General features: G+C 42.1%; 1 protein-coding gene across 1 annotated transcript in view; it reads right to left on the minus strand.

Moving 5' to 3' along the window:
• The window catches only part of RTN1 (reticulon 1), a 166,872-nt gene extending 161,698 nt beyond the window's left edge, over positions 1-5,174 (minus strand). The window contains exon 1 of the mRNA XM_028508017.2: positions 4,787-5,174. Within this exon, the coding sequence (XP_028363818.1) occupies positions 4,787-5,027 (241 nt within the window). The 5' untranslated portion in view covers positions 5,028-5,174. The remainder of the gene's footprint in view (positions 1-4,786) is intronic.
• Between the last annotated feature and the right edge of the window lie 6,400 nt (positions 5,175-11,574).

The raw sequence follows: 11,574 nt of genomic DNA on the forward strand, positions 1-11,574 counted from the left end.
TGAACTATTTTAGGTAGCATCTCCTACATTCTATGCATATTAAATAGAGTTTGCAGAACCTATAGTCAGGGCACTATAATTTTACAAGTAACTATTCTTCCCTCTGCTCTAAAAATCCTTAGCTCTTAAGCTCAGGCCACTCTATCCTTTCCTAAAGATATTAGCACTGGGTTCACCGTCGCTCCCCAATCTCTGCCATGGGTCCTAGTGATTTCAGTGACCATACAAGTGATTATTTCACTACTGGCCTTGCCGTTCTTCTGGACTCCACTCCTCCAATGACCTTGTCCTCCACTCCGTTTCAGTCTCCCACTCTCCCAATAACTGTACCCCCTTCTTAATCTCTGTCTCTAACACCTGGTCTTCCACTGCCCTCTATATTTTACGGTGCCTTTCCCAAAGCTCCCTTACTCAATAATTTAACTTTAAAATAAAAGCACAAGTAACTAATCCAGAAATCTCTAATATTCAGCCACAGTTATTCTTATGAAGATGCTAGAATTAGATAAATAGATAGATAGATAGATAGACAGACAGACTTTATTTTCCCCAGCTATGTTGTCTAACCAAGTTGAACTTGTATTTATTTACCTTGTGTTGACCTCAGAAAACTTATACCCTTGTGCCTATGTGGTTAGGTTACTATAATGCTCTTCTAGTCTAGCTTCTAGCAATAATTTGACAAAGAGGAAAATGAAAACTGACATAAAAGGAACTGTTTAAACTATATACTAATGTGAAACAGAAAGATGCACATGTTCTAGGAAACCACAGCCTGGGTTTAGCACAGATTCTTACACAAAGGAAAAGGCTTATTAAACTGAATTGAACCGCAATGGTTTTTCACTTTACAGATAATAAAAACTTTCCATAATCTGTGCTATCCAGGATGGACTGTATATTGAGCAAGATAATCCAAAACCCCTCTCCAAACCCTCAGAATAAGTAGTATACGGGCAGCCTAGAAAAAAAGAAGGGGGCAGAAAGGCCTGCAGTGTATTTGAGGAGCAATGAGCAGGATGAGTTTCCTGGAATAGTAGATTCACGAAGAAGAAATTATGCTGAAAGCCCTGATGAAGTTATCAGTGTATTTTTAGGGCATGTAAGTGTTTCTAAATTTCAATGTAATCTAATTTCAATTCTGTCTATGAAAGGATACATACTGTACTTACTGTCAGAAATGTTATCGATTATATCCAGAGGCTATACCAGAGAATTAAAGTGCATTAGAAACTCTTTTCTTCTTCTTATACATTCTGTAACATACTGTAAAAGAAAATGTAGTGCTGCTTCACATTTCAAAAGAACATGTTGCTTTCTCAAAAAATGAAAGAAATCAGAAGACTGAAATTTACACCTTCTGAACGGGGTTACTAGGAAATGCTTCCAAAGTTAAAAGTGGGTACACATCTATCAGAAACATCCACAAATTAAGACAATCAGCCTCCACGTGGATTTTACAAGATGACTGCCAATGTGTACCATACAATTTACTCTATTAAACAGAATAAACATAGATACATAAGCATTCTGAAAGTTATTTAAATCATTATAGACTAGGAATAGTTTTTCCAATAGAGTACTAGAAATTCAAGTCAAATTATCTATAAGTCAATATGAATGAAACAAATTGTACTGGTCTGATGTCTCCAGACCATTCACCACTCTGTTCTTCATTCTGCCTTCCAAACATAAAGCAGTCAATGAGTTAATTTCCAAAGCGACCAATGAGTTAACTTCTTACCACGGCATTTTGTTCAAATGTTCTATTTTAAATTCTTCCTTTAAACAAAGGCCATTCTTCTACCCTTGTGTTACTGTATGCTCCTTCTGAATAGTTTCCAGGAATAACCCATCATGAAACTCACCAAACTGCTACTTGTACATCCTCAGTACAAAGATATCAGACGATGGCACTGACTCCTGACTGACAGCTCTGACGTGCTGTGGCCTTCACAAGGCGCATTCAAAGCCCCCTTGGCAACAGACATCATTTCACATGCCCATTTTAAAAATGAAAAATTAAAGAAAGTGTCACTTTTCATTAAGAACATTGGACCACAAAAGGGACAGAAGCAGTAAGAATACCCGAAAGTATAGCGTTGATGGAGTTTCACAGTGTGGCTTGAATGATATTTAAACATGTATTCATTCTAGGACACTACTGAGAAATATTGTTGGAAATGTTTCTTTAGGAACTTCAACTACCATTAAAGTATAAAAGTAAATAACAGAATTTCTGTCCAGATGGCATGATTGGTGGTGTTTTTCAGGGAAAAAAAAAGTTTTTAAAACATCACTATCTGTCTTACATTGTATAATTCCATCTTAAAAAGAAACAAAATCTGTTTACAGTGCATCACGACAAAGTCTAAGTTACTTCTTAGTTTGATTTGAGTCCCAAAGAGCACTATTCTTCTAAAAAAGTAAAGCAGTGTGTTTAACAGGCTTCCTTTGGATTTTGTATCTGATAAAGTTAAAGATACACCAGCTAACTTTGCTTATAGCAATAGAACTGCCAAAATAACAGGAAAGAAAGCTGGCCCAGATTCTATTTGGATTTTTCAAGATCTAATTATTTACTTAGATATCGTTTCTGGCATCTGGGTCTCTTCTTACAGCCCATCCAGTCTACCAAACAAGAAACATCCAGGTTTAAAACATTAAACAATAAACAGCTATATAAGAAATTCCTTCAGCAATAATAAACTAAAAAATTCCTATGTAAATATGTGCTATAAAACAAAATTTTATTTCTATAAAATATATGCTCCCCCCCTCTTCATTTTCCTCCCAACCAGACTTAATATCATGTTTGATTTTATTGGTGTATTTATTGCCCAGGATGGGAAACCCCTATGACAGTTGAAAAGGTAAAATAGTTCAACAATGATGATGATGATGATAAAAATTGCAAATGTCTGCCTTGGGACAGCCAGAATTCACTATCTGTTTTACATTGTATAATTCCATCTTTAAAAGAAACAAAATCTGTTTACAGTGCATCACGACAAAGTCTAAGTTACATACAGCAGCTCATTTTAATGAACAGTGTGTTATTGAACACAGGGCACTTAGCTTCTTAGCTTCCTCTCCCTAATTCACAGGACTTTGAGGACACTAACAGGAGGTGGGCCATGACTACAAAATATAACATATTTTGATGACGGTGGATAAAGGTTCTGAGCCATGAGCTACCCCCAACAAAGAATGATAATAGTAAGCCAACAAAAAGTTGCCTTCATGTACCTATTATCTTGTGCCATCTTATTTTACAGTTATAAAGAGTTTTGTTTTCTCTTTATTTAGTTGAAGTTAAAAGACAGACTAGGCAGCTATTCTTAGTCTTAAAACCTCTTTCCCCGTCCCCATGTAATAATTAATATATTGCAAATGGGTTTTTCTGATTTATGTCTTTCTTTTCTTTTTTTGCTTACACATGGTCCCCACTTTTTCCCTTTCCTTCAGAATGTTGACGTTTTATTCAACACATTCCCCAAACCTCCTTGTCTCAGATCAAATCTTGTACTGGAGCATAGTTAACGCTGCCTAAGGACCCTTCACATGACCCTTGAGAGAGGCGGTGGCCTACGATAGGAGGTCGCCTATATCAACTACCAAGGGCACAAATGCCAAACCCACTGCCCTTCCCCTCCTCTGGAAGCACTCACCACCCCGGGCCTTCCAAAGCTACATTTCCAAAACTACACATTCCTATTCCACAACAAAGCTTTCTCAGGGAACAACACAACACAGCACCCTCTACCCTACTCTCTGGAAACACAGCGCTAACCAAGCCGGCAGCTGCTCTTCAAAACAAGCCTCCCACCTCCTTTGGCCAGGATGCCCCAGAGACCCTGGTCCCCTCTGGGCACCTGCGCGCTCTGGCTCGGAAGCGAGGGAGTCAGAAGGGAGGCCGAACCTAGGGCAATTTTCAAAAGCCCGGGAGGGTCCAGACTGCTGGGAAACTGCAGCTGGTGCACTCTCCACCACGCAAGTCCTTTAACAACACAGCCAGGCCGGCCACGCTAAGGAGTTCCAAGTTTCCGTGCTCCCTGCAAGATGGGAGCATCCTGGCAGCTGGGAACGAAAGGTTTGGGGCGGAGGCTGCCACCATTCCCAACCCTTTTGCAACACTGTCCCTCCTGAATTAAACATACCCACCTTGGGATTTGTTTTCGGCGCGGGTTGACGGAGAGACGGATGGAAGGAGGGGGAACAGGGAGGGAGTAGGGTGTGGCGATTCTTTAGGGAACGGGTAAGGGACAGTTAAGCCACATCCCTGCCCCGGACAGAGCCGGGTTTAGGGGCGTAGGGCCTGCCGGTCGCTTTGTTGTCAGAACATCGCTGGCGCTTTGCGCAAACGTGCCCCCCAGCCCCCAAATCATTGAAACTGCCCAAGAGGCCCCGACAGCCTCCAGCCCCTTGGCCGAAGGAAGAAACTTGGGACACGGGTGTCCAGCGCCAGGATGCTGCGGTTTGCCTATGAGGACCATTTTAAAAAGCCGAAATAATGATGATCATTAAATACGAGAATCAACAGTATTTTGTTTTCTTCCAAGTGTTTGGAAAAATAAAATTCAGGTCTTCTGCGGGTCCGCTAATATTTACAGTCGCCTGTGGCGAAGCGGGGGGCTGGGGGAGAAGTGAGGCTGGTGCTCAGGGCAGAGAGCGCGAGGAAAGCGCAGAGGCGAGAGAGTTGCCGGGAAGGGGCCGGCGGGGGGACCCGCTGGGGGACCCCGGTCCCCGACGCCATTTGCGGGGCAGCGGCGCCCGCCCGCCTTACCTGTGGATGCAGTTTCCATGGCAACGGGCGGCGACCAGGCGGGGCTCGAGCCCGGTTCTGCCGGCGCCGCTTCCCCGGCCCCGGCGCCCAACCCCGGGATGGACTCCCCCGCCTGCGGCGCCGGCTTGGCCACTTTCGGCGTCACCGCTTCGTCCTCCCCCTCTCCCCGGTCCCCGAACCACTGGGACCCGGGGCCGGCCGGCGGCAGCGGCTCTTCCTGGGGATACGGCGGCGCGGCCATGGCTGGCGGTCCCCGGGCGCGGCGGCGGCGGCGGCTTGGCTGGGCCGAGGTGCGGTGGCTGGACGGGCGCGCGCTCCCTGCTGCTGCCCCGCCGGGACTCCGGGCTCCGGGAGGCTGCGGTGTGAGCGCCGCCGCCGCAGCTGCAACTCCGGCCGAGCCGCCGCCTGCCGCCCTCGGCGCTTCAGCTCCTCCTCCTCCCCCTCCTCTTCCTCAGGCCCCGCCGCCGCCGGCGCACCTCCTACTCCGCTCACCGCCGCGCGGCTCCCAGCCTGTTGTTACGCAGGTGGAAATGGCCTACTCGGCCGGCTCCTCCCGGCGCACGGCGACCCGGGCTGCGAACCTTAGGCCCCGCTCCCGGGAAGTGCTGACCCGACCTGAGTCACGACCTCATTTAGGGAGGGATCGGAGGAGAGGGGGCGCGGGGAGAAACAACCCCAGCTTGGAGCAGGACTGGTTAGGCAAGCCGCCCCCCGACTCACAAAGTTAAGCCTGGACTCGTGTCCTGGGAACCGGGGCCGAGAACGGAAGCGGGAGGCCTCTAGACCACAGTTCTGGGGGGGACGGGAGGGGGGGGGGCGGCCGCTGCAGCTGCGGAGGGGGACGCAGGTCTGGCCGCGAAGGGTGGAGCTGGCTGTTGGCAGGTGCAAGCAGGGGAAAGCGCAGCCCCGAGGTTGAACGCTGCGTCCTTAAATTGTTTCCGAGCGGGGCCGAAAGTCGAGAACAGGACAAAGCTATCAGGAAAGTCTTCGGGGGCGAAGGGGCGAGGGGGGAAGCTTATCAGACCTCACCCCTAGAAGAGCTGAGAGAAAATAGGAGGCAGCGGGTGGGGCAGAAAGCTGCCGTGTCTCCTTTCAGAAACGCTGGGCCAAAGCCGTGCAAAGTAAAAGCTGTCTGTGCTTACATTTTTTGTTATTTCACTTGAGAAGTCGGGCATTCCACGAGGCTTGATGCTTCTGCTTCTTTTTGTTTCCTCCCCTGCCCCCTTTACAGCTCTCTCTGATAAGGTAGAAGATAGTTAACAGAAAACCCGAAACTCAGAAGTGACTTGTCTTATACTGTATTATTCCCATATTTAGCCCCATCTTTCCAAACAAGACCTCTGCTCTTTTGCTTCCTAAGTTGTCTATAAGGTAACATGGTTGGGAAAAAAATAAGGTTCAGTCCAACATAGACGGTGGATGCATAGGCTCATCTGCTCCTCCTTCTCTAGAAAGGGTGGGACCTGAGCTGACATTCCGAGAGCCTCCGAGGGACTGCTAAGTCACCACAGACGTATGGAGGATTTCATACCTGTAGATTCTTATATTCAACTCTAGCTCCATCCATGTGTTCCTCAAAAATGCTGAAATTGAAAAGCCTAGGTTTTGCCCAACCTTTGTTGTGCTGGTACCTTAATGTTCAAAAGATGTTGTGTCAATAAATTAGAGAAAATGTGTTCACTCAATAGACAATAATTATGGCCTACTAGTGGCAGATGTCCCTGAGGAAATAATGGTCACCCAAATTTTACATGATTGGTATCTTCAAAAATTATGATGGACATGTTTATTATCTTGATTGTGGTGATAGCTTCACAAGTATATATGTACATCCAAACTCATCAAGTTGTTCACTGTATGTGCAATTTTATATCAACTTTACCTCAATAAAGCTATAAAAAATTATCCCCTCCAACAACCACCAAAAGATTCTTGTTTATCATGAATCATCATGATTTTTAAAATATTCCTATAAGAAAACAAACCTGTTAAGGAATATTAAGATGAAAACTCTTCCACTGCCATCTTTCCATTGAGCATTAGAAATACCAGATGGAAATTTTTCATAATGTCATTATTAATAACACACTAAGAACAAAGAAAACTCTAATGATATAGCATTTAAGTGATTATTGATGAGTACTGAAACTGAGAACTGTTATCAGACAAAATGATATGGAGTATGCTATTTTATTTCTCTAAGAAACATTAATGAAAGTCACCATTTAAAAACTAGAATAACTATGCAAGAAGCTTCTTAGTTGGTAAAGAGTTTTTGGGATATGCCTAAACTGAGCTTTGGGATATGATTCTAAGTATTTTCCATATTTCAGCAGCTACTAATCAATACTCTAATTGAGAATGTGTGGAAGAAATAGCCAGTTAAGTATATTTAGATTTTACTTCTTAGAGGAAACTGAAATTTTCCATTCTGATAGAAAATTTCCATTTGCAACTTAATTAAAATTCCATTTTGATAAATTATTCCATTTTGCTCTACTGAAAAAGGTGTGCACACTGTTTCAGTTTTAGTAAATTTCACAGCTGTCTTTACTTATCGGGTTCCATCTCTGGATGTATACAGATGATTATCCATCTGGGGGAAGAAATTTTCAAGCTTATGCTATGGTTTGAAATTATCAAAGTTTATCAGTGTTATCTATTTTACATTTGCACTCCTGTGAACTGACAAAGCCTGACTCATTTGAAAATTGCTAACACACAGGTATAACACACAGTCAACATGGAATTCCAGGGTTTGTAGAGTTGCTCTAAGTCAGTGATTGTCGACCTTTTTCATCTCACGGCACACGTAAACTAGAACTCTGAGCATGCCAAAAAATGTATTATATTTTTTTCCAATCTGACAAAAAAAATAGTATAATTTTGATTCAGCCACACTGGACAGCTGTTGTGTTGGCTGTTGTCATTCTTTTATTTGACAAAGAGGTCAGCGCCCCTAAGTAGTCGGGTATCGCATGTCTTAAAAATTCTTGCAGCACACCACTGTGCTGTGGCACTCTAGTTGAAAACTGCTGCTCTAAGTTATGAATTCTCTAAACTCTTTTTGAAACAAAGAATATAGAGTTGGCATTTGGGAAAGATTCTTAGCAAGAACAGTTGAGACAAAAGAACTGTCAGGTTTTCTCTTCAGCTATTGATTTTTGGAAAAGAAGTTTTGTTCGTTGTTTCAAAAGAAGGAATCCAGTGTGGAATATTTACTTAACACTAGCTTCCAAACTTAGACCAGACCTCCTATCACGGGGAAGGAGGTGTGGGGACACGCAGGAAGAGCACCACGAGCAACAGACTGGAACCAAGATGGTATCCTTTCCAGCCTAAAAATGCAAGTTATCTAATAGCTCTGTGCCTCGGTTTCCTCAGCTGTGACATGGATATTTTAATAATACCTTTAGCATTCAGTACCTTCAGCACTAAATGGTTTAACATATGTAAAGAATATTATTAAGATATAATAGCACATGGCAAATTATTTCCAGAAGATGATTTATAATAGTAAAAGCTCTGCCTGGGTAATTCATATTTGTAAAAATGAAAGAGTCACCAGTAAACAGTTCAGGCACTTAAAGCAAATTAGATGAGGAATGATCCCCCATATCGAGTTATCATTGTTCTCTTTCTAGTAGTAATTGCTCCATTCTGAAAGGCCAAACTTACATAAAGATGAGTATATTTCAAAAGTTCTAAGTAAGATAACTGTTTGACTCAAGAGGAGACTCACTCTGGAACCTCAAATTTCTCTGCAACCACTGTGTGTGGGCTTGGGTCAAGGCTTGTCTCTATGACATGCAGCTCATTTTGCAACGTGCCACTCACTCCTCTACAATGTGTGGATACTTTTGAATTTAATATGGAAGAAGAGTTCTCCACTTCCTACTGCAGTGAAAGGATGTTTAGATTGAAACAGATTTATAGAAACAATAGGCTGGCACACAAGACAGCTGTGTTTTCTCCAGGGGACCACTACAGCACTCACAAATGTCACACAACACATTTGGAACACACCAGGCTACTCCTGTGCATAGGGAGTAGCTGCTGTTACTTAATCTGCTATCCAAAGTGATAAAACATAGATGTTTCTAATGTCCTCCAGTAGGGGTGGGAAAGAGAATTGATCACTTTTCACTGAATCCAGTTTTTTTCTTAACTTGTCCATTTGAATAAAACTGCAAAGACTTTGTTTCTTTGGGTAAAGGCATGATTTAGGAGACCTATAACTTGAATACTCTGTGCTTTGCATTCACAATTAGAACACCTTTTTAGATATTCTTAACTTGAGAAGCAAACCAAAATATACATGATAGACATTGATTGCCTTTGAATAGTTCTTTGCAGTTTACAAATAGATCTCATTTAACACACACACACACACACACACACACACACATGTGCATGTTTAATTTCCAAACACTGGTGAGAGGTGTGGTATCTTGCAGTAATTTAAATTTTTTTATAGTTGAAAACCAATGAATTAGGAATTTTTCATGTGCTTCTTGGTAATTCGTATTTTTAATAACAGCTTTAGTTAGATATAATTTGCATACAATACAATTTAAAGTGTCTAATTCAATGGTTTTAAATATACCCATATGGTTGTGTAACCATCCACACAATTTTAAAACATTTTCACCACTCCAAATAGAAACCTCATACCCATTAGCAGTCACTCTGCACTCCCACAGCCCCAAATCCAGTCCTAGGCAATCACCAATCTACAAAATAAATTTGCCTGTTCAGGACACTTCACATGAATGGAATCGTACACTATGTGCCCTTTTATGTCTGGCTTCTTTCCCTTAGCATGATGTGTTCGGGTCCACCCATGTCATAGCACTTCTCAGCACCTCATTCCTTTTTACTTGTGAATAACACTCCATTGTATGAATACCACCATTTGTGTATCCAGTTCATCAGCTGATAGACATTTAGGTTGTCTCCACTTTTCAGCTATTATAAATAATGCTGCTATAAGTGTTTGTGTTCTTGTTTTCTTTTATCTTGGGTTTATGCCTAGGATTAGAATTGCTGGGTCATATGGAGACTCTGTGTTTAATTGTTTGAGGAGTTGTCAGACTGTTTCTGAATTAACTGCCTCATTTAAAAAGCCCACCAGCAGTGTATAATGGTTTCAATTTCTCACATCCGTACCAACACTTGTTATTATATAGTTTTTATTATAGTCATCTTACCGAGTGTGTGATACATTGTGGTTTCGACTTGCATTTCCCTCTTAGCTAGTGAAGTTCAGCATCTTTCCATGTTCTTATTGGCCATTTGTATATCTTCTTTAGAGAAGAGTCTATTAAGACCCCATACCCATTTTTAAGTTGGGTTAGTTTTCTTTTCAGTGAGTTGTAAAAGTTCTTTATATATTCTGGGTACAAGTTTTTTAGGAGATTCATGATTTGCAAAATCTCTCCCCATTCTGTGGGTTGTCTTCACTTTCTTGATGGTGTCCTTTGAAGGCCAAAAAGATCCAATTCATCTATTTTACCTTTTGTTACTTGTGGTTTGGGTATTATATCTTAAAAATCACTGCCTAATCCAAGGTAAAAAGATTTATAACTGTGTTTCCTTCTAAGAGTTCTATAGTTTTTTCCCTGACTATTGTGGCTTAGTTGGTTGGGCATTGCCCTGCAAAGTGAAATGTCACCGGTTCAATTCCTGGGCAGGGCTCATGCCTGGGTTGCAGGTTCCATCCCCTGATTGGAGTATATAGAAGAGGCATCTGATCAAACTTTCTCTCTCACAGTGATGTTTCTCTCCCTCTCTTTTTCCCTTTCTTCCTCTCTCTCTAAAAATAAATAAATCTTTTTGGTAATTTAAAAAAGAGTTTTATAATTTTAAGTCTGGTCAGTTTTGAGTTAACTTTTGTATATCCTGTGGGTAATTTGTCCTTAGTATTCTGTGAATTCTCTTTTGTTTTCAGTGTTTACTTTTCCAATCAGATGTTTTTTCTCAAATATTTTTAAACATTCTTTGTATTGTACTTTTGACATTTGTGTTTCACATTTTTTGTTCAGCAATAATAGGAAAACCAGAGTTCTAAAAATATTCACAGACATCTATAAAATCACATAGCCAATACAGACGTTACTAAAGTCGAGTCTTCTGACTTTAAACCTCAAGCTCTCCAACTTGAAAGTCCTGACACAATACAATCAGTTTTTCAGTTTATAAGCAGTATGTCATTAACTAGAGCCTGGCTCAGCAGAGTTCCATGTAGACTACAGAGATGGTCAAGATTAGTGCTCACAGACTACACCCAAAATAGAATTTAAAGCAAAATCACCAGCATCAAGATCAAGGACAGGAAATGTACTCATACTCTGTGAGGAAGTCAGAACCCTGGACAGCTCAGTATGAGCATTAGCAAAAATCAGTTTTCTTCTAACTTAGGACTGCAGTAACTGAAACCCCAGGTTAGGGGTTGACTCACATTTGGGGGGGGGGTTAGTTCCAATTCAAATGGTTCTGGCCTTATTCATATGACCCCAGTGTCTCCTGGGGAAAAGTGTCATACCACCTTCAAAGGGTATGTAGTCTTTGCGAGGTGGCATGGCCTAATCTTCAGACCTGACAAATATGTTAGGAAATCCCAAGTCCCTGGTTCTTTGGGGGAGGGGGATGTTAGGTTGATCTAAAGAGAACATATTTTTCTTTCCTTTCTTGGAGCTCCTTTCTATAAGTTTGCCTTCCATCAGATTTAGGGACTAGCCAGGAATGCCACTGTAAGCAGGGACCGGAAACAGTACTTGGCAGAGGCT

The sequence above is a fragment of the Phyllostomus discolor genome, chromosome 1 (assembly GCF_004126475.2).
Source record: "Phyllostomus discolor isolate MPI-MPIP mPhyDis1 chromosome 1, mPhyDis1.pri.v3, whole genome shotgun sequence".
In the NCBI taxonomy this organism is placed as follows: Eukaryota; Metazoa; Chordata; class Mammalia; order Chiroptera; family Phyllostomidae; genus Phyllostomus; species Phyllostomus discolor.